The sequence below is a fragment of the Meleagris gallopavo genome, chromosome 3 (assembly GCF_905368555.1).
Source record: "Meleagris gallopavo chromosome 3, MGAL_WU_HG_1.1, whole genome shotgun sequence".
NCBI lineage: Eukaryota > Metazoa > Chordata > Aves > Galliformes > Phasianidae > Meleagris > Meleagris gallopavo.
This window is the reverse complement of record NC_139406.1, coordinates 42,342,654-42,364,192: the sequence shown is the minus strand read 5'-3', so window position 1 is coordinate 42,364,192 and position 21,539 is coordinate 42,342,654. Positions and strand designations below refer to the sequence as shown.

The following is a 21,539-nucleotide window of genomic DNA, read 5'->3' as shown; positions in this document are numbered from 1 at the left end:
TCTTGAAGAAAATAGATCAATCATAGAGTGCTACGCTGTCTGGGTTACAGCTAATGGTCATAGCTGTTAACCTCATATGTTCTTTTATCTGCATGGTAATTATGAATCATTAAATTGAGTGGAACAGTAATCCTTTAGTTATTAAAGTAGAAATCATTTAACAAAGGCATTTAAAGTGATAACTTAAAAAATGTTATTTTATTGATGAACATTGTGCAATATTGTCAATATCTTAACAGTCCTACAAGAGTTTAAAAATATACCATTTAAACTGAGAGAGTAATGTATATATTTGCAGACCTTGCTGCAGCAGGCATGCCTTTATAGAATTGTACTCTAAAGACTATTCATTGGAAATTCTTTTTAATGAAGGACGAGGTAGGTAGTCTTCGTATAAATGGAACATGGGGTCCCATTTTAATAAGGCTTGAGCAGCTAAGGACACTTAGTTTTGTTAAACGCATCTACCAGAAAACACAAAATTGAGTATGTCCATTTCATTTACAAAAGGATATTTCAAATCTCATAATGTTAAAAATAATCAGATACGCCTTTAGTACAAAGTGAGTATGTGATACTGCTAAGGTCCACTATGAAACATTTGTATTTTCTCACCACTGTACAAGTGTTTTAATGTGCTGATGCTGCACTCACCTGCTACTGTTGTCTTTGATGATTCCTTTGATGATGGTAGCCCTGCTGAGAAGGACTTGGGGAATTCCTGATTGATGAAAAACTGAACGTGAGCCAGCACTGTGCGCTTGCAGCCCAGAATGCCAGTGGTATCCTGGGTTCCATCAGAAAAGGGGTGGCCAGCAGGGCGAGGGAGGTGATTGTCCTCCTCTGCTTTGCCCTTGGGAGGCCCCATCTGGAGTACTGCATCCAGGTCTGGGGCCCTCAACACAGGAAAGCTGTGGAAAGGGTCCAGAGGAGGGCCACAAAGATGATCGGAGACATGGAGCATCTCTACTATGAATATAGGCTGAGGAAACTAGGCTTGTTCAGCCTGGAAAAGAGAAGGCTGTGGGGAAAATTCATTGTGGCCTTCCATTATTTATAAACATTAGGTAAATCAACTTTTTGCAGCAGTAGATAGTGATATGACAAGGGGGAATGGTTTTAAACTAAAGGAGGGGAGATTTAGATTGGATGTCAGGGGAAGTTTTTTAGTGAGAGAGTGGTGAGGTGCTGAAACAGGCTTCCCTGTGAGGTTGTGGATGCCCCATCCCTGGAGATGTGTAAGGCCAGGTTGGATGGGGCCCTAGATAATCTGATCTAGTACTTGATCTAGCGGCTGGCAGCCCTGCCTGTAGTGGGGGGGTTGGAACTCGATGATCCTTGAGGTAGGTCCCTCCCAACCTAAGCCATTCTGTGATTTCAAATGACTGAATTATGTACTGTGAAATGACATGATAACTCTCCCCTTTCTTTTCCTGCCCCATTACTTTCAGTTTATTCTGCAACTTTGCTGAAAGTAATACTGTTGATTTTTTTTATTTGGTCAAATTTTACTACAGAAGTAGCCTTCATAAGGAGTTACAGTGGTTATAACATATCATTGGATTTATGTATTTCAGAGTTTGTGTGTTAAGGAGAATTAAGGAGATCTGAAGCTGCATCCTTAAAATAGCATAAAATTTAATATTAGAATAAGATATTTAAAAAATGTGAAGAAAGACATAAAAGAAACAAAGGCTAAAATAAAGCTGACCAGCTATGATGATTTTCAGATTGAAGATATGAGAGAACTTTGTTTTTCTTTTCTTAGTCTCCAAGTCATTTTGCTGGAAAAGAGATAATTTTAGATTTTACTTTCTATAGCAAAGTAGTTGGAGTTTGGAATGGTTGCTTTCCTAGTTGCTCTGCATCTGCTCTTGACCTATCCGGTGTAGGTGTCATGAAGAGTAAATTATGTATGATTTGGAGTTCAGGTATTTATATTAGCAGGTGCATGGATGTATAGTGTGTCAAATGCAATGTTTATCTTCAGATTTATTCTGTTGGACCTTATTGATAAGTATTTGGAGATTGTTTCCTTTAGTGATTATGGTGACATGGGAAGGCATTGCGTCTCTGCTCGTGGGTCTTGTTACTGACATGAGCTGTTCCACTTGCTATGAATTATTTGATGTTGGGCCACGCATCTCTGTATTAGCAATTTCTACAAGACAGATCATAGGGAGTGGTAGTTTCTTTCGTTAGTCCATCTGGTTTAGTTGGAAAACACAGACAAGCTGTATGCATTGCAGCCCCTCCTTCAGCTCCCCGAAGGACGTGTCTGTGTGCTTCGAATGCTGCCTGTTTTTTCCACTTTTATCAGCTGATCAATTAAAAGATAACTTGTTTCTTTTTAAAGCTTGCATTGATTAAACTGCCACATCTACAGTAAACCACAATATCGTAATTTCAGCCTTTGCCATTCAGGACACACACTCTTATTTTTCTTCAGCTGAGTTGAAGTTTCTTTCCACCATTTCCCTTTGTGACAAGTTCTCCCTTCGCGTTTTCAAGGCAGAGTTGTCCTTTCTCACTCTGGGTATAGCCAGAAGGGCAGACTGTTCTACCTAAGCTCAAATCAGACTGTTCAGTAAACCCGATGAAGCAGTTGAGCCTGTGATTTGCTTTTCTGCTGCTTCTGTTCACATCTCCATGGATTTCACTACAGACTTTATTGGTAGTCAAAGTATTTATTTTGTGGCCTGTCATATGCAATTCAAATGATCAATTTAAATCTTGGTTTCGTACTCCTACGTCAAGTCATCCTGGCTTCAGGAGCACAGGCTACAGCTTTGCATCCTCTCAAAGAGAATTCTCCCAAAGCGGGTAATTCACTTTCTTCATTGTAGTGCTTGCAGTTTTCTGTCAGTTTGAATGTTCCGCCTTCCTCCTGATGCCTGGCTCTTCTCAGAGCTCTGCATACTCTCTACTAGTAGCTTCTGTACAGGAAAATTTTTGGAACTAATGGCGATACAATCAATACACAGAAAATAATGAGGTACTGGTCTACTTATAACTGCTCTGTTCTCTACCACTTTCCCACCTCTTTCTGATAATATGCCCAGGAAAGAGCCTCTCAATAAGAATTATCATCTGTGCTCAGGGGTTGTGGTCCAGTTGGTACCCTGAGAACATGGCTTTACAGCTTTCTGCCTCTTAGCCTGAGGGGACAAAAGAAGCCTTTATTGGAAACCATGATGTCCCCTTGTGTACTGCTCACTGTTCGAAACAGAGACTGGCTTTGCTAGGGAGAAGTAGAAGGGCTCTGATGGTCCTTCTGCCAAGGCTTACCAAGCTGACTGTAGTAGGGTCTGTGGTAGAGCCATGCTAAGGAATAAATGGTTGGAATATACCTTTTGCCATTGTGCGGGCTGCTGTGTACATTTTAAGTTACGCCACACAGTGGAGGAGACTAAGACTTATTTTTTTTTGAAGGCCACTGTTGCTCTTCCTATGGGAGAGGTGATTATTATTATAAAAATATATTAGCTTCAGTTAGAAACCTTCTGTCATCAGACTATCTAAAGGGACTCTACTTACACCATAAAATGCTTCCCCATGGTGGGTAGAAAGATATGCAATTACTTGTGTTTGTGAAGGGATGAACAGAGAGGTAGCAGGAAATGTATAATTACTGATAAGGAATTGAAATGGGTTAGGAATCTTGAAGTCTTGTCTGGGCTCCAACTGCTGTGTTACAATCATTCATTTATTCTGGTTTTACAATTAATCTATGGAGAACTGGCAAGAGTCATCATATAAGGGATTTGTTTTGCAACTGCTTGAACACATTTTGCAGATTCTCTCAGCACTGCTCCATAAGGCTAACTTTTCCTTAGAAGAGAAATTTTAATACCAAAAAATAAAGAGAGGGAAAAAAAGTTGCTGCAGTAACTTTTTTCATTTTGTATTAAACTAGTAATCTGGAAGCTTGTAACGTTTTCTGAAACGAGAGTTTTAAGACACAGTGTATTTTCTACATTCATGAAGTACCTATTGAAAAGCCAAGAGATATCAATTTTAAGGGAGAATTGACTAAGGTGCAAAGTGCAAATAAGTTGAGAACGTCTACGAATATATAAGAAACTTCAGGTTTATGTTCCAGGGTAATTTCCCATCTTATAATTTATTACCTTGCTAAGTAACATTGTTAGTATCAATGATAGACCTTTCATCAACTGCAATGAATCGTTTTCATACTGAATGCAATGGAGCTGGTGTCTATTTTGAATTTTATGTAATGAGTATTACTTCTGTGATGGCAGTCAGAAGTCAAGTAAAGACAGCTATGGCAATTTAACAACTCAGGCACAAAATCTGATTTTTCCCTTTGCATTATAGATGGAAATAAATTTTGTTGTGAATATTTTAAAGCTTGGTTTAATTTTAATCCTGAAAGATCAGTTGACTATCTGTGATGACGAAGAAATTTAAAAGTACTCGTGAAGCTCATTTTCAGAAGCTAGCTGGTATTGCCATCTAAACTTATGCTTGATCAATATTTGTTCAGTCTGAAAATTTTGTTGTTGTAAGTAAGGGTATTTTCTGCAGGATGACAGAAAAAGGGAAAAGCACTGGATGTGAGACATAAGGGGAAAGCTGATCCATGAATATGGCTGTCTCCTTTGCCCCTGCAGGTAATGTTGCGTGCATCAGGACTTTGCTTACCGTACAAGGTGTTCTCCTTCAATACTAAATCTGCCAGCTCAGTGAATCCCAGACATGCTTAATTATCCTGTTCATATTTTTGGAATAGGGGAACTGGGAGAGGCACCTGGACCCTTTATGTGCTGCAAATACACCTGCACAATTTATGGTGGTTACTGCAGAAGAGACTTTTCCATCAGCATCTTGCATTAATTGCTGATTGCTCACTTGGAATTTGGGAGCATCAGTTGGTGTAGGGCTGGCACACAGCCACAGAAAGGCATGATCTCTGTTTAGAGGTGTACTCCTACATCCTATTGGAAGTGCTGTTATGGGTGTATTACAGTCTTATTGAAATTGAGCTGTTGAGAGACATATTATCACCCCTGTGTTAGGGACTGAGGACACATTGCCAATGAAAGTGAATTTGAGTCCATGACCCATTGATACTAATGGCTGAACTAGCAATAAAATAAACTGGCTGTTCGTGTTTAAATAGGAGATTAAGCTAAGAGTTACTGGTCTCTGTTCAGTTGTAGGTCCTTTTGAAATTAGCCTTCTCTGATGTACTGGGAAATAGAAGAACAAACAAAGACAACCTATAGCTTACAAACCAGGACTCAGATGCCCACAAATTGTGTTGTTATTTTTATTCCTCTTCAGAATCTTTCCCAGGGTGCCGGGGGCTTGTGGTGTTCATCATGATGATTCTCAGAGCAGCTCTTCCAAACCTTCACACCTTTCTCCTAAATCAGTAATTTAGCAATACAATTACATTTATTATTTTTTCATTCAGAACTATTCTAGAGCCATTGTGAATTGATGGCTGTCTTGAGAAGACCCAGTTGCACAGCCTCCAGGGTGGAGAGGTGACAGCGTCATGGACAATTGACATCGACTGTGATGCTCACTATTTCAGACGGTGCACATAGCAGTTTTCCATCCTTAGGATGTCTTACATTCCCTGCTAGTATTCATTTATTTCACACAGAAATAAATAATTTTCATTTATCTGACTGCTTTAATTTGAAGTAGTTGGGGAACTTGTCGTAAGGGACAAAGACATTCTTGTATATTGGTGCGAGAAATTTATGATCTTTTCTCCTTCCTCGTTGAAATCCTGATCCTTGCAGTCTTGTAGTGAACATCAACTTTATTACTGACTTCACTGAGCATAGAAATGTGATCCTGAAAGAACTGAAAGATACAGGAAGAATATGGATTAGTCCTCTAAGAAGATATTGTTCAGAATTTCTCCTTTAGGTGCCATTTCTGGCTCAGGAAATGAAAAATAAATAAGGAAAGGTCCACTAGCAGCAGTGCTAGTTATACACTCACACAGTTGTTCTTTGCAGATGGTTTAAAAGGGACGTTTGGAACGACTTCTGAACAACAAAGAAATAGACATTTCTTGTAAGGTGAGACCATGTATATGTTTGGTTTTACTTTTGCTTTGATAGGCATAAATGTTTGGACTAAACGAAAGTCATCTGATAACTGTCTGTGTAGTACAGCTGAAACAGAATGGCCAGGTTCCATGGAGGTAATCTGTACAGATAACAAAGTAATAGTTGATGAGATTAAAAAAAAAAAAAGAAAGAAACTAGAAAATTATTAAAATTATTAATCAATACTGGTTGTCAATACCGAGACATGTGGTAATATTACTCAGTTTGCCAAGAACTGCAACTAAGAAAACAATTGAAATCTTGTTTCAGTATCTTGATCTAGAAAATCTTCAGTGACTTTTAACACTTCAGAAGGAAAAATTTCTCTAATCATTACTTAAGACAGCACAGTACTTTTTACCCTTGGTTATTTTGGTTCCCAACCTTATGCATTCCCATCATGATGCTCCAAGCTGGGAGACCATCCACAGGTGACAGGACTAAATCTCTCACATGTTGCAATGTAGTAGTGTCACGCTGCTTGCTGCTTCCTTGTCTAACCTCTAGCATAGCAAGTATTTTTTCTCCCCAACTTTATATGAAATTAATTGAGGCCATTCCTCTTGTTTAGCCTGATGATTTTGTATGCATACATCAAGTAATAAAATGGAGGCCAGAGAATTGTAGCTCAGCATGGAAGGAGTATTCCATGTGTGTTTGGAATGTGCTTTTTCAGCCTTCATCACCTAATGCACCTAATGTTATACAATATTGTCTGATTCAGAATCAATGTCAACAATACGTTTTTAAAATGAGAAATATGTTTCCTACTGACCTGTGGGGAATTGTCATGTACAATAATCCAATAGCGTTGTGATGAATCCGCATTAAAATATTGAACTCAACATTATCCTTATATTTAAAGAGTATGAAACGATTCACAGACTGAACACTTTGTGAAGGAGTCATAGAGTCAGTTCTTCACATTTTAGACTTGTGTTCTAAACCGTGGCCTACAGTGCCTTTATTTTGGGTTTGCTATTAAATATATTTATATGAGAACGTAAGTCTGTATTTGATGGCATGAATCAAAGCCCAACTTTGTAAGGATTACAGAAAGACTACGGAAAGATTAGACTTTTTTGCCTTTTGGTTTTATTTCTCTGTGATGTATTTGTTTATATGTTCTAAAGAAAAAATATTTCAAAAGAACGCTGTTACAATTCCTTTATTAATCAAGTTGTGTTTTCCCTGCTTTGCTCTTGATATGTGGCTTGAAAGTTTAAAAATTTTAGAAGACACTTGCTGAAATCTTTATGCAAAAGGCAAGAGTTCCCATGCTGATTGCTAGGCATTTGATATAAATAAGCATTAAGTGAAATAAATCTGAAGTCCCATGAAAGCTGAAGATCTGATCTAGAGGATTTTAAAGTGATTTAACGAGTAGTGCTCTCTCATATCAGTTGCTTAGTTTTCATTGTGTGGTTTCTTGTAATATTTCTTGACTTCGCTCCACAGAAGAGGAGAGTAGAATGAATTGCTAAATATATAAAGAAAATAAGAAGGGGTAGAATGCTCTTATTTTAATGTCTGTTTTTTATCCTCACTCCTTCCAGTATCTGTCCACAATCTTCCTCTATATAGATCACCTTTAGTATCAAAGAAGTAATCAAGCAAGATCTTTAAATTGTATGTTAAGGAGAAATGTATGTTCAGTGAAAAAGAGCCTACCAAACACCACCTCAGCAGTGAGACAGACCTGCATGTCAATGAAGTAAGAGAGGGATGCTTAACCTGCCATATTCATTGCTCTATGTCTGTGTTGGTCTTAATTTTAATGCAGTGTAAGATTGTGAATTCCTCCCATTTTGGATGCCATCAAATAGATGTTTTTTACCCCAAGTTTTGTCTTTTGTACTCTTCTAAAGACAGCAAAATGGTGATTATCTGAAGGACCCTCTTCCCTTCTGAAACTAAAACCATAATTTTGTTTTCTTCTCTTACTCCTTTGTGAGCCTCTTTTCTTAACAGCCAGCAATTTTAAATGTTTATTCTTACCTAGCAATTTAAGTGATCATCTCAAATCCAATCTCCCAACCAAGAGGTTTGGTGTGCAGACTTACTAAAATGTGCTAACACGTTCACAGTCTTCATTTAATTGTAGCCTTAGTTATCTATCAGTAAATAGCTGAGACCTTAACTGGGCTAAGAGAAAAAAAAAAAACAGGGAGCCCAGTGTTACATTATGTCATAGTTTCACTCTTCTTTGAATTTGATTCCCAAATATTTGTGTGCTAGATTGCTCTTTACCTTTAATCTTTATCTAAGTAGCTGGTAAGCTTCCTTTCTTTTTCCTGAGGGTGTGCTGTTATTCTTTTTATGTTCAGCTGTCTGAGTGCAGTGTGTGCAAAACATATCGTGATTTTAATCTGCAGTCTGGATTTCAAAATGATCACCCCTCTCAGGAAGAACTATAACATGTTAGAATATCATTCAATAGTAAAACATGGTGTTTTAAATACATCTTTGCTAACAACAAGGAAAATTAATTTGTTTAGATGTCTTAATATCTCAACTTTTTTTTATGCTGAATGAGCCTTAATTAGGGGGACATGATGGACCATACAAGGAAGCTCTAACACATATTTTGTTCCTTTTTTTTTTTTTTTTTCAGTGAAAATCAGCAGTAGGCTTTCTCACTTTATTATAAATAGATCCCTATTTGAAATACGAGGAGAGACCAGTGCTATGAAATTGACCTCAGTTTAATTATGTTGGTTTATAAAAACACGGAAATCTATCACTGTTTCTGAAAACATTAGTAATAATGAGCAGGTGCTACATGTGACAAACTACCTCACCCACAATTATAATACAGTTATAACTGCTCTTGAGTTAACAATGCCCTGGCTGGTTATTCTGTCAGTGAATGGTATATTTTTGGGTGGTTCTCTGTTCAGTGCATCACTTGTGTAATTTTGAATATGCTTTAACATGTCATTGATACACTGATAACTTGAGCTTTAACCAGAAGTTTGTCCTAGCCCATCTCTTGTCTACACCAACAAATTCTATAGGGATGCTGGCATACAGAGTTGCAGATTAAAATCAGATGGCTGAAATGGTTATCACCAGCTGTCCAACTCCTTTGACAGACGTTGCAATTTCAGGGCTGGTGTGGCTGAGCTGCATGCCAAGCATGGCAGCTACCAGTCTGGCCATGAAGACAAGCCACAGGCAGAAGTTATGACCAGAAGAGCTTGAGCTAATGTGCCAGGATTTTGGGGTGTGGTTTAGAGATCAAATGCAGCTTGGCTCTTGGATGTGACACGCATTTTACCAGTAGTCAGCATCACTTGTCTGTGGTCCCCCAAACCTTGACCACACATTTACATGTGCTTGGCCGCTTGTCAACCCTCAGCTGTGTAGTTTCAGGTGGTACCGTGGCTTCAGTGTGAACCAAGTCTTGCTCTTTTTCAAAGCTTGCTTTAGAATGAGGCAGTGATGGCTGCCATTCCCACTCCAGCTATGCCAGCTGGGTGCCGGACTGTGCTGCTGCACCTAGGCCTGGTGTGCGGTTGTCCCCTGCACAGACTGGGCCTCTCTGTCAGGCCTGGAAACTTCTGCACCCCTCTTCACCCTCTGCCCCTGCTCCTGTCCTTCCCAATCACTCTGCTGGGAGTCCAAGGGGGACCTTTACATTGCTGCTGACAGCCTGCTGTGTTGTCATGGCTCATGAAAGAGAGACTATAGAATGTCAAATCTGTGCCTCTGTATTCATTTACACAGCGTATCTGCCATGTTACATATGGCTTTGGTTTTCTGTGCTGTAGAGCTGCTCAGAATACTGCATGGTACATAGATATAGAATCATTAAGGTTGGAAAAAACCAGTAAGATCATCTAGTCTAACCACCAGCCCACCACCACCATGCCCACTAACTCACGTTGCTCAGTGTCACATCCACATGGTTCCTGAACTCCTTCAGGGATGGTGAGCCCACCGCCTCCCTGGGCAGCCTGTGCCAGGGCTTCACTACTCCTGCTAAAAAGAATTTTTCCTAATATCTAACCTGAGCCTCAGCATCATGTGCTGTCCCTAGTTATTACTTTTTTCTGTGATACAGATTGAAGAGCAGTAAGATTTATGTAATAGAGATTTCTCTGGGACATTGATACCAATGTTTTCTGCATTATCCACTTTGAAAGCACTTTGACCAGGGAAATTGTGAAGTAATCTTGGTTAAAGTGCTGCTGTATGGCCAAATAGATGTTAGTGATGCTTAAACAATACTGCATAAATGTAGTGTGAAAAAATCTTTGTTGAAATTATGCTGCTTAGGTTACTAAATGAAGCACCCTCAAATGATAAAACACTGACTTTCCTCTTTGTGGTGCAGTCACATATCTTCCCACTTGTTTGCCTGTCTTGTGCACTCAGTGTTGGCAGCACTGTGGGCAGAAGAGCGTCTGAGGGCAGAGGCACTGACTGTACTTTGTGGCATTGCTACCTGAAAGTGGAATCGAAGTAGCGTGTGAAAGCCTGGGGGAGCAGAGCTCACCCTGTTCCCCACCACAGTTATTCTGCCAGCTCCCCTGCTGTCACAGTATGGTTTGGCAGCGATATCATCAGAGCCTCACTGTGTCTATGCCTTTCTGTTATTTGGGAGTGTTGCCAGAAACTCTTCTGACACAGACAATGGAAAAATAAGTGCAAATTTTATTTTATTTTATTTTTTTACAACTTTATTGTTCAGTAAGAGCAGGACAGAATTTCCTGGGACCAAGAAAAGGCGCTTCTGTAGCCTGAGGCTGTTCTTCCTGCTCAACCTCAAAAACCCGCTGCATTCAGTGCACATGGGAAGGACTCACCGAGGCTTTTATAGCAGAAAATGTTAGGCAGACCCAACGACTACCAGCTTCACTATTATATGTAGGTGCAAATATGTGGGGAGTTTGTGTACATTTGCAATGTAGTATGTATTTGGGAGTGAGCGCTAATGGAAATTGGCTGAAGGAGAAAGCAAGAGGTAGAGAAGAAGAATTTTGTGATAGGAAAAACATATTGCATAGTTTAAAAGCTTAGCCACAAAAAATCCAGCCTTCTGGGAAAGGTACTAAGGTGAATGAAATGAGTGATTCATTTTTAGAGTTGAATAAGGACTGAAGAATTAAATAATGATTGATATCAAGCAATATTAGTAAAAAAACATTGACTGCACTGTAAGATGCAAACAGTGAGAGCAAGCTGTTTGGCCATACTCTATGTATTATTTGACTTATAAATTTTAAATGAATACTCAGAGTGATGTGAATTAGACCTTCCTTAGATAACTGGACTTTTTTTAAAGAGAAACCATGTTTTAAGTATAAAGATGAGCTGTAACAAGGAGTTTATGACAGGAACACATGACTCTGCTGGTGTGGATTGGAGAACTGTTAGCTGGTAAACACGACTAACAACAGTCTTCATAATACGTAACAAAAAAACTTGTCATTAGTCACGTTAGTGAGCATTGCACAATCCAAATACATCTGAGAAATGAAGAGAGAGATCTTTTTTCCATTAGAATTTGTAATTCAGTTTCCATTGGAAACTCTGTAACTGCCCTGTGTCTTGGCATGTGGTAAATATGGTAAATGCATTTATTCCTTTGGTATTTTCTACTCAGTACACATACTATGTGGAAAAAAAAAATGCTGTCATCAGTATGAGATTGATAACATGACATGCTCTTGTCTGCATTAAATGTTACCTAGATGGAAAATTAAGTCCCTGTATCAGCAGACCCCACTTGCTGCAATAATACTCTGTGTTGCATGTGGGGATGGTATTGCTCTGCATTTTGGTGCCTCCCCTGAGATCTCAGTGCTTAGCAATGCATCTCTGAAGAGATGTGCTTTAGTTGGTACTTCGCTTGATTCAAAGGTTGTGATGTTGCCTGATCAAATGATCTGCTCTTGAACTATTTGCTATGCAGGCAGTATTCCCCAAAAATCCAATGTATGCAGCACTCCAGCAGCCTGGCAAGTGGCACTGCTTGAGATTATTAAAGATTTCTTAAGATGAAAACCAGCGAAGATAATTTCTAAATATTTACCATAATTCAGGAATTCTTTGAGTTATGACTAAGGAGAATGAGAAGTTAAGAAAATCTCATTTGCACGTACCAATTTCTTCTCATCTCCAGTTGCCCATGATAACGACATTGTGCTTGACAAAAATTATAAGGTACAGTTTTAATGTATTTTTAATCGTCTCTTCATGTAATTTCACAACTGAAAATGAGAGTGTCATTAGCTGAATCACCAACGCACCTTCCACATACTTGACTGGGGGAAATTTGCTAGAACGTAAAGGAACATCTGAGGCTGGCAGCCAGGACCATCCCACCGCCCCAGCCAGGAGTGACGCCGCTGGGGGCATGAGGGCAGGGCCAGCCCCCAAAGGCAGGGCTGGGCTGTGGACCTGCAGCTGGGCCTGGCTGCGGGAAGGCTGGGGCCAGGCAGGGCTGTGGGGAGTTGGAGCCTGGCCCTGCTGTGGCCTGGCTGGGGCTGGGGCTGACAGGCCTGGGGCTGGTCAGGGTCAGGGAAGACACGTCCCCAAGGGCATGTGATGCTGAGGGGGACGTTTCTGCGGAAGCTCTGTGGATGGAGAAGGTGACAGGCTACTCTGCTGGGAGTGCAAAGGAGTCTATACACAGTGCAAGAGACTTTGGTTCAGATGTTTGGGAGTTTCAGTGCTATATGAACGTAAACTGGCAGGTGATAGGCAGTTCAGGAAAAGCAAGTTGGTAAAAGGGCAGCCAGCCACCATCAGAACCTGTATTTCTGAAAAAAAACCAACCAACCAGACTTACATCAAAGGTGATGCAGATCTTAGGCTCTGAACTATACAGCATGCTATTTCATTCTATTTAGCAATAGAACATTGCTAAAGTATTGCCGCGGCCATGTCCAAATTATTATACAAGGCAAATTTGAGGATTAGAAATAAAGACTGCACTGAGACCGCAGATTAGCATTGCAATGAACTTAAGCCTTAAAATGGATATGATCAAGTGTGTCTACTATAATATGCAATTTATGTATCTTTATTTATTTTTTGTAATTGTAATTGACTGTAAGTAAAATAGAATCTGATTTAGTGTAATTAAGAAATAGATGGTAGATTGTTGACAAAATATTAAAAGCATATTATTTCCTAGGGGAGGGGAGACTACAAGGGGACATTTTGAGCCAAGCTGCAAATTTATATATATATTCAGAATAGAATGAAGGTCTTGACATATTGTTTGCAAGTGTTTTTGAAGCATTTTCATACTGTCTTGCTGTTTTATGGAAAGATAAACAAAAAATAAAGCAGAAAAATATATCCCTGAAGATGGCAGTAAATCAACCATTCCTTTATTTGCCCTTCCTAGCAAAAACTGACTAATTGGGTAAGCCTAATGGTCTTCAAGTTCACCTTGGAGAGGTTGTCAGCTTGAGATGAGTAACGTGATGAGAACTGTTGGCTTTTCCTTCTTGATCGGATCTGCTCAAGACAGATGCTTGTCCCAGCCATGAAGCAGGGGAGGCACATCGATTGCATGGATGGGATGGTGATTGAGTCTTTTGAATTTGGTGTAGATGCAGAAAATTGTCAGTGCTAATGAAAAGTCTTCTCATAATACTCTTTAAGGACTCTAGAAAGATGGTTTTCTGTTTCTTTTTACACCAGACATGGGTACATATGAGTAAGAATGATTATAGATGGAAACTGTTTCTGTTGAAAAATCCAAAAATAAAGGAGTTCCTTCAGTTTTCCCTGTGATGTCTAATGCAGTTAGGCTGTTAATTAAGATAAACCTAGTAAAATGTCCCAATGTCCATGAAGTGGTGAACTGAATAGCATATTTTGCTACCAGAATGTGAGAATATTATGTTTATTTCCGTTAGGTTTTAGCATAAATATTAAGTAGTGTAACTGCATTTTGTCAGGTTTTGCCCTAAGAAGAACACAGAAAAACAATTGCTGGAAAAGCAAGAGACTGGAAGAGGGTAGTAAACGAGCAGATGAAACTGCTTTAGAATCAACAGCAACCTTTCAAACAGTGTGTTTTTAAGGCTGTAATCTCCTCTGGGCAGAGAACATCTCATATTCTCCATTTTGTGCTGCTCTGTGAATGGAATCTTCTGTCCTCTACAAGGCTTTGAGCAGAGAGGCCAGACCTTTGTGCATTACAGCTCTGTTTCTTATTCTACATAAGATGACCTGCTTTCATTTTTTGCTGGTATTCTGCTTGGCAATCTTTTTATAAAGTGGATTTTTTTTTTTTTTTTGTTTTGTAAAGACCTATTTAGCCCTCCTTTCCCTGCACCAGTGGAGTTTTATTAGATCATATGGCAGCCTGCCATCTTCCTTATTAACAAAGCTTTTTTTCCCAAATAAACATGTTCCTTGTGTACACTGCCTCCTATTTATGATTTATTTCCCATTCTAAAGCTACAATCTACAATATTAAAAATAATACACAGACAGATGTTTATCAGAGGTTGAACAGGGCTTTATTGTACTGAGTCTGGTATTTGTGGTTTATATTTCTTTAATCTCTGGTGAAGAGTGCACCTCCCACCCTCCCCAATTTACTTCTGTCTCTTATTACCATTACAGCAGGTGATGATGCCCTTTAAACATATTTTCTTTCAGGCTGTTATGTGTTGAAATCTGAATGGTTGTAAGAAGAAATACGTTGGCGTATTTAAAATGAAGTTCTTATTTAAGGAATCAGAAATTAGGCCTTTATTCTGGAATGTAGATTGACCCAGGGGCAGGGATTTTCAATTTATGTTACTCCAGCAGGGTATTTGATCACCCTCTGCTGGCTGTACTGCCAGCATTGCTACCAATTCAGTGGATTTTGGGAGTGTCTTTATTGTGGACCAGTCCTGGATATAATTTAGGATTTCATTTTGTTGGTTAGAACTGTTTTACTGTAGTTTAGTGGTAACAGTTTTAGATCATTGGCTGCGTGAATACGTTTTTTTATTATCTGAATGGATGGAGTAGAATTATGGCCCTGGGTCAGATAACAATCTCAGACCTGTTAAATAAGGAGCTGTGACATGCATCATAACAGTGGCCTAAAACACCATATTTTTTCAATATGACACTTCATTGCTTTTTTTTTTTTTTTGGCCTGTGGTTGGACTTGCATTACAAAAACAAACAGCACTTAGCTATAATTAAAAATGCCCTACAGTAAGTGGGATGACAAAACAATAGGAATGCTCTTCATATGTATGAAGTCAAGTGTAAATGAAGTCTAAAATAATTAAGTTGAATGCAAGGATAAAATTATCTTGTTGGTTAGGCACAGAAAGCGTAAAATAGTCACATACAATAGCAGATCTTGTATTTTACAGAAAAACAGACTTCTTAATGAGAAAATTCTTTTTGTATCATGAGGCAAATTCATCTCTTGCTGTTGCAGCTGAAAGAGAACCTACAATTAATGATTTTAAATGCATTCATTCGTATACTAATGAATATTTGTACATAGATGGTTTATGCGTATGAGCATCTACCTCAAACTTATGAGCAATATGCCTGTTGGTACTAGAAATATAAAGTTCATAAAAATGGGATATGTGCATCATAGTATACTTGGCATTCATTTTTTCCAAGAGAGTCTAGTTATACCTGGAAGTGTGTTTATTAAGACTTTGTGTCAAAGAATCAGTGTATTGGCAAGACACATTTTCGAATTATGCTTCAGACATAATTACAAATGTAGTAAGCTGTAATTATAAGGAGGGCTGTGTTTTTCAACCTCCAGTAGCTGTCATCTGCTTCAAGTTTAGCTGTAGTTAGAGCCTTGCTGACCAACCTACTGATGTTTCACTAATTGCCACTTGAAAATGAAAACTGCATAGCTTTGAAATGTTATTTGTGAAAGAAGGATCGTGCTGGCTTGTTTTCAGAACTGGAGCTCTTCCCCCTCCTCTTGTCTAGACAAGCCAAGTACAAGGCTTTCTAGTGATAAGAGCTTTCTGGTGTGTTATTAAGCACACTGGTCTAGTCTGGACTGGTCTGGATTTCCGCAATAGTGTTTGGAGGTTTCTCCTGTATTTTGATACAGATCTCTGCAGGTTTCCGTACTAACATTCACTTTGACATATTCTTAATATTTGTTTCCTATTATCTGCATCAAACTGACTTTGATCTGCCTCGCTTTGGAAAAAGAGTTAATTCCACTCTTAGAAAAAGCACGTATTGTTTGAATATATTTACTATGCAAACTACTCTAAAGTATTGAATTTCAGTTCACAGGTCACAAATACCTCATGTTAGGTATGCTCCCTGTTTGGAAATATTTGTATGTTTTCACTGAATAATCTGTTTAATAAATTTGTTCCATTCCTACAGTGCATTTTTCTTTTAAAAATGTCTTCAGACTTCAGTAAAACATGATTGTGCAGGCTAAGTTTTGCACTATTCAGTCCTCCATGAGGTATTAAATTTTATTAGATAGCATATGAAGTAGCATATGAAGTCATCATTGATGTTAACAATGGTATTTCTGCCACTTGTACATCAGTGGTCCTTTTCCTAATTTAATATAAAGGAAGACACAATGAACCATAATTGTACAGAGAAGTCCTTTTTTTAGATATTTAGTAAGTCTTCATTGGATAGTTCTAGACTTAGGACATGGAAAATGCTGTCCTGTGTGTAATGTCAGCTGTCACTGCTTGCTTAAACTGCTCTTTACAAGTACTTCTGGGCTTCTTTGGGATCTCATGTATGCATAGATTTTAGCTTTGCCCAGTTCTAAGCCATTCCATGATCTTTTTGTTGGGCTTCTTTCGTAATGGATCTTCTCTCTCAGCCATACTTCTACCGACTTACTTGCTTGATTCATCTTTTGAGAAAGTTTGCTCCATCCCAGTCAGCAACATGATGGCATGGCTTGAGATGGAGTACTTTGTAATCAACAAAGAATTCCTGTGGTATAGAGAGCGACCATCCAGTCCCTGTGGGGACATCAGCAGAGGTCTGATAACTCTTTTTCTTTCTCTTTGATAATGGTGATATTCATGTCACAGGGAAGAAGCAAGTAGCTGTGGAATACTGAATCCAAATTTCAATGCAGTTTATATCTGGGGGAAAAAAAAGAAAAAAAAAAGCTTAAATCACAAATTCTTTCCTCTGATTAGTCCTCTGACAATAATGTTAGTTAAAATACAGCACTCTAACAGAGCTACTAAAAATTTAATGCTTCATGTATTCTGTTGTTTGAAAACCGTATAAACTGGTGGCAAATAGAAACTCAAAGTTCTTAGCTTTAGTTTCTTCTGAGTTGCTATCTTGCTTGAGCATTTTATATCAGTCATGAGGGGAATGTGGGAGGCTTTATGTTAGGGCTCAACATGAAGACACAGTAAAGAATTAAAAAATGCGGCCAAAGTGACATGCCACGTGTTTTAACTTCAAGCAACATGGTGTTTGATACTTCTCTTTCAAACACAAGCAGCGTGTCTGTTGCTACTCTAATGAAAATTACTATAAATTGCTGAGATGTTCTTAAAATTAGAGTGAAAACTGCCTTTTCTGGTGTGCCTATTTAAAATGTCTGCAAAGCTTGAACCCTTTCACTGTAACTTTTCTAATCTTCCAAAACAGCTTTATACTTTCCTTGTTCCAGTTTCTGACTTTGTGAGTTTGCAAAGTGAGTCCTAAGCGTGATAATCATCAGATTGCATTGAGACGGATCTTTTCTGTTGCCTGTCCAAAAGTAAGTGTTAATAGCCTTCTTAGTTTCTTGGGTTTCAAAGGCTTACTCTCTTTGGTCAAGGCCTTAAATGGCTTTTCAGTTCTTCATCATTACTGAAGAGGATGAGGAATGTGGAAAAATACTTTGTATAATAGTTTACTCTCTAATTTAAATACTTCATAAATCTTGAGGACTTTACTTAGGAAAATACTTAAAGTGCAGTTTGACCAACTGCAATACAAATACATATTCTGAGTGCACAGGAAATGCTTGTGTTTCTTACGCAGCATATTACAGCTTTTATTTATATTCTTAAGTAGCATTTTAACATGTTGCACATGTTGATGCATATATTTTACTGCAGCAACTTCTTGTTGGTATGCATACCAAGATGTCATTAATACTTGAGATTTGAAGTTTTCAGAGAGAGGCCTGCGAATCACTCTTAGCTACAAAGCAAATATGCTACGAAAAATGATTTCATTCCCCTTCCCAATTTATTTCTCCCACCCCCCCAGTGATTACCATGCTTATATTGCACATCAGATATAAGTGTGCAAATGTCATCCCTCGGTAACTGTTGTAGGGTCTTTTTAGAATTACAGCTCCTGTCTTCTCTGTTCCGAGCAAGTCCAATCCTTGTGCTGTTAAGATTAATGGGAACTCTCCTGTTGAAGCTACTGAAGATGAACAAATGTTGAAGATAAAAATCAGCTCTCTCAAGCAGAATCAGCCAGCCCAAACTGCAGCCCTGGGGAAGCCTAGATTTCAGGGAATTATATTACTTTAAATAAAGGGCTTGTGAGTGTTTCTTGGTTTTAGTTCCATCTACTTTGCCATTGCTTCAGAATGACAATCGCCAGAATTTGTCAACATGCTAAAGGTGTAATCATTAAACTAGAATTTGTCTAGATATAATGTGTCCTCTGCTCTGTGTCAGTAGTGTATTTATCTTTGGAACAAGCCTAGTGAAAAAGCGTTTTATAATGGTATTTATATTTCTGTGAATAATTCTTAATTGTATCTCAACTGCTTAAGATTAAGCTTTGTTTCTAGAGGTGACATTTAAATGATCAGTTTAGCTGAAGGGCAATGGCATTTTAATTATCGACCATGTAGACAATCTAAGTACATAATGTTTAAATACTGAGCTATTACCATTTCAGACTGAGGACAAGTAAGTCAGATTGAAGCCTTGTCTGACTGGGCTCAGAAAGTTAAAGAAAAGCATGCACCATGAGCAGGAACTAGGCTCTAATTTCTATGACAAGTTACCGCTGGTGGAGCTTACTGAATCTTTATCAGTAAACAGGATGCCAAGGATGGCAATTGTCCATCTTGGTCACCCAGAGCAAGTAAGTGTGTAGCTCTCAAGTCAGCATAAAAATAGAGTGGGAGAGGAGGTGAGAGGAGGTGAGAGGCTTTACCTTGACATGGTCTTTTAAGAGATAGAGATCAGTCCAGTGTGATTACTTAGATAGCCTCAGTCCTTTTGCACAAAAGGGAAAAGGGAGAGAAATTAAGAATGAGCTTGAAGTAATGATGTTTTTGTTTAAATACCTTGTCTCAGAGGAGTTTTTCCTTGTGACTGAACCATATTTAGCAAACCATTCATTTGTTTTCAATGAATGAAATGTAAAGGAATACAGTGAGCCTGCATATAGCATAGCATCCAGATGCTTTATAGAGGCTTTAGAGTTTCCTTCTAAAAAAAAAAAAGCAAACTGAAATGTGGGAGCTCAGTGTGCAGGCAGTGAGTGCTTGACTGTAATTAGCTGGGAGACTGGCAGATTGGCTTTGGGAAGGTAGTTAAGGAGTAATTGTCTGGACAGGACTGTTGCTGGTTACAGACTAGGTACTGCCTTACAGCTGGTGCTGTTTACATTGGGCAAGACTTTTTTTAATGTGAGACAGTGATTATATTTATTCACAGTGCTATCTTGCCCCACATACATAAACTGCTACACAAACATAGGTGAGAACATAGTCCATGTTGTAAGTAAGTGAACTGTAAGCATTGCGAACTAGAAAAATCTTTTGTCTTTTTTAAAATAAGTTGAATTTTCAAAATGACAAATCTGGTTTTATTAGTGGATTGATTCCAGTGATCTAAAATTTATCACATATAGTCAGACATAATTCATACTTGAGATGCTTACAAATACTGCATTATTTTCTTTGGTGATGAAGTGTGAAAGACCCATCCACCAAGATAGCATCTATGTGAAAAATACCAATTGCTTTTAATATCAGTCATTCTAGGTAGTGAAGAAGATAAACACCAATTTCCTCATCAATTTTTGTTTTGATTTCCTTTTTGCCTTTCAGAGTGCAAATTCACCTGCGCCAGTGGTAAATGCTTGTATCTTGGTTCATTGATTTGTAACCAACAGAATGACTGTGGGGATAACAGTGATGAAGAGAACTGTCTGCTTGTAACAGAGCATCCACCTCCAGGCATCTTTAGCTGTGAGTACTTGCTCTTCGTGTGCATCTGTGTATGTATGTGGAATATGTCTGTTACCTCAAAAATCAGTGTCTTCAGAAACCTGGTCTGCTGTATCATATCTAGGGGAGCTGAGATAGTGCACTGAACCAGCAGTGCTGTCTAACATGCTTTCTGTGGGTGTCTGAATCTGGAAAGTTGAGGTCATGTGGAGGGAAGTGGAGGAGTTTGTGCTGCAGGAAATGAGGTTGCGATTGTATGAACTGTAAGTGGTTTCTGAGAAAGAAAGCATAATATTTTAAGCAATTAAAAAAATGTTTTCCAATTTTTTTCCATTTCTGAAGAATGTTTTGTGCTTTGTGTATGTGATAGTCTTCACATGCTATTGAGACTATTAAGAAATTTGTTTCAGTCATTGTATAGATTATATTAGTGCAGAGATCAGCACTAATTTGGTAGGTCACTGAGCTTTGGAGGTATGTATTTAAAATAGCTTCACTTGCTATTCTGTGGTGCCTAAGTATCTCAGAGAGAGTGACAGAATTTCTCTCTCAGTACTTTGCCCTCGCTGATGGACACCAAAACCAAATTTTGATTTTGTATTTTTGTATCTTCTGCAACTGTTTTTAAACCACAATTCAGCTTTCTGAGTAGAGGAGAAGTTTTCCAATAACGATTCTGGTCTACAGATGCAAGAGAAGTGCTGTTACTGTGATGATTTCCTGTCATATGTCAGGGTACTGTATTACCTCAATATATCCTTTTAAAAAGATTAAAACTGTTCTTTCAGAAATGCTTTACTTAATGCAGGGATAGCAGAAACAAGCACTGCATATATTAGGAGGATGACAATTTGTCACATGCTCGCTAAACCATTTCCTTTCTGATAGGATTGACAGTTGTTTGCCACAGATCAATAGGTCCCTCCACTGGTCAGTATCTGATGGAGAAAGTAGTGTATGGAATGAGGTGTCTAGCAGTGCTTGCCATTGGTGTTGTTCTGCCAGTAATGACAGCTCTTGAAAAGCTGTTTGAGCTCTAGTTGTTACTGGCTATGGAATATCTGTGTTAATTATGTTGCTGTTAATAATAGAAATTACAAGCAGTGTGTATCTGTAATTTTTGCACTGAACACATGCAATATTAAACATGATATAATCACAGGAGTTAATTGATAATAGAAAACTGGCAGGTGTTGGATGTATTCCCTTCCCTTTCTTCATTCTAACCTCCAATTTAACATGTTTTTAAGTGACTAATCCTGTACTTCTGCTGTAATATCAAATGTTTTAAAATAGTAATG

General features: G+C 38.4%; 1 protein-coding gene across 4 annotated transcripts in view; it reads left to right on the top strand.

Moving 5' to 3' along the window:
• Positions 1-21,539, top strand: part of LOC100544230 (low-density lipoprotein receptor class A domain-containing protein 4) — a 317,415-nt gene that overhangs the window by 112,029 nt on the left and 183,847 nt on the right. For all 4 annotated transcript variants that reach the window (XM_085220728.1, XM_085220725.1, XM_085220723.1 and 1 more), the window contains one exon: positions 20,119-20,259. In XM_085220728.1, the coding sequence (XP_085076854.1) occupies positions 20,119-20,259 (141 nt within the window). The remainder of the gene's footprint in view (positions 1-20,118; positions 20,260-21,539) is intronic.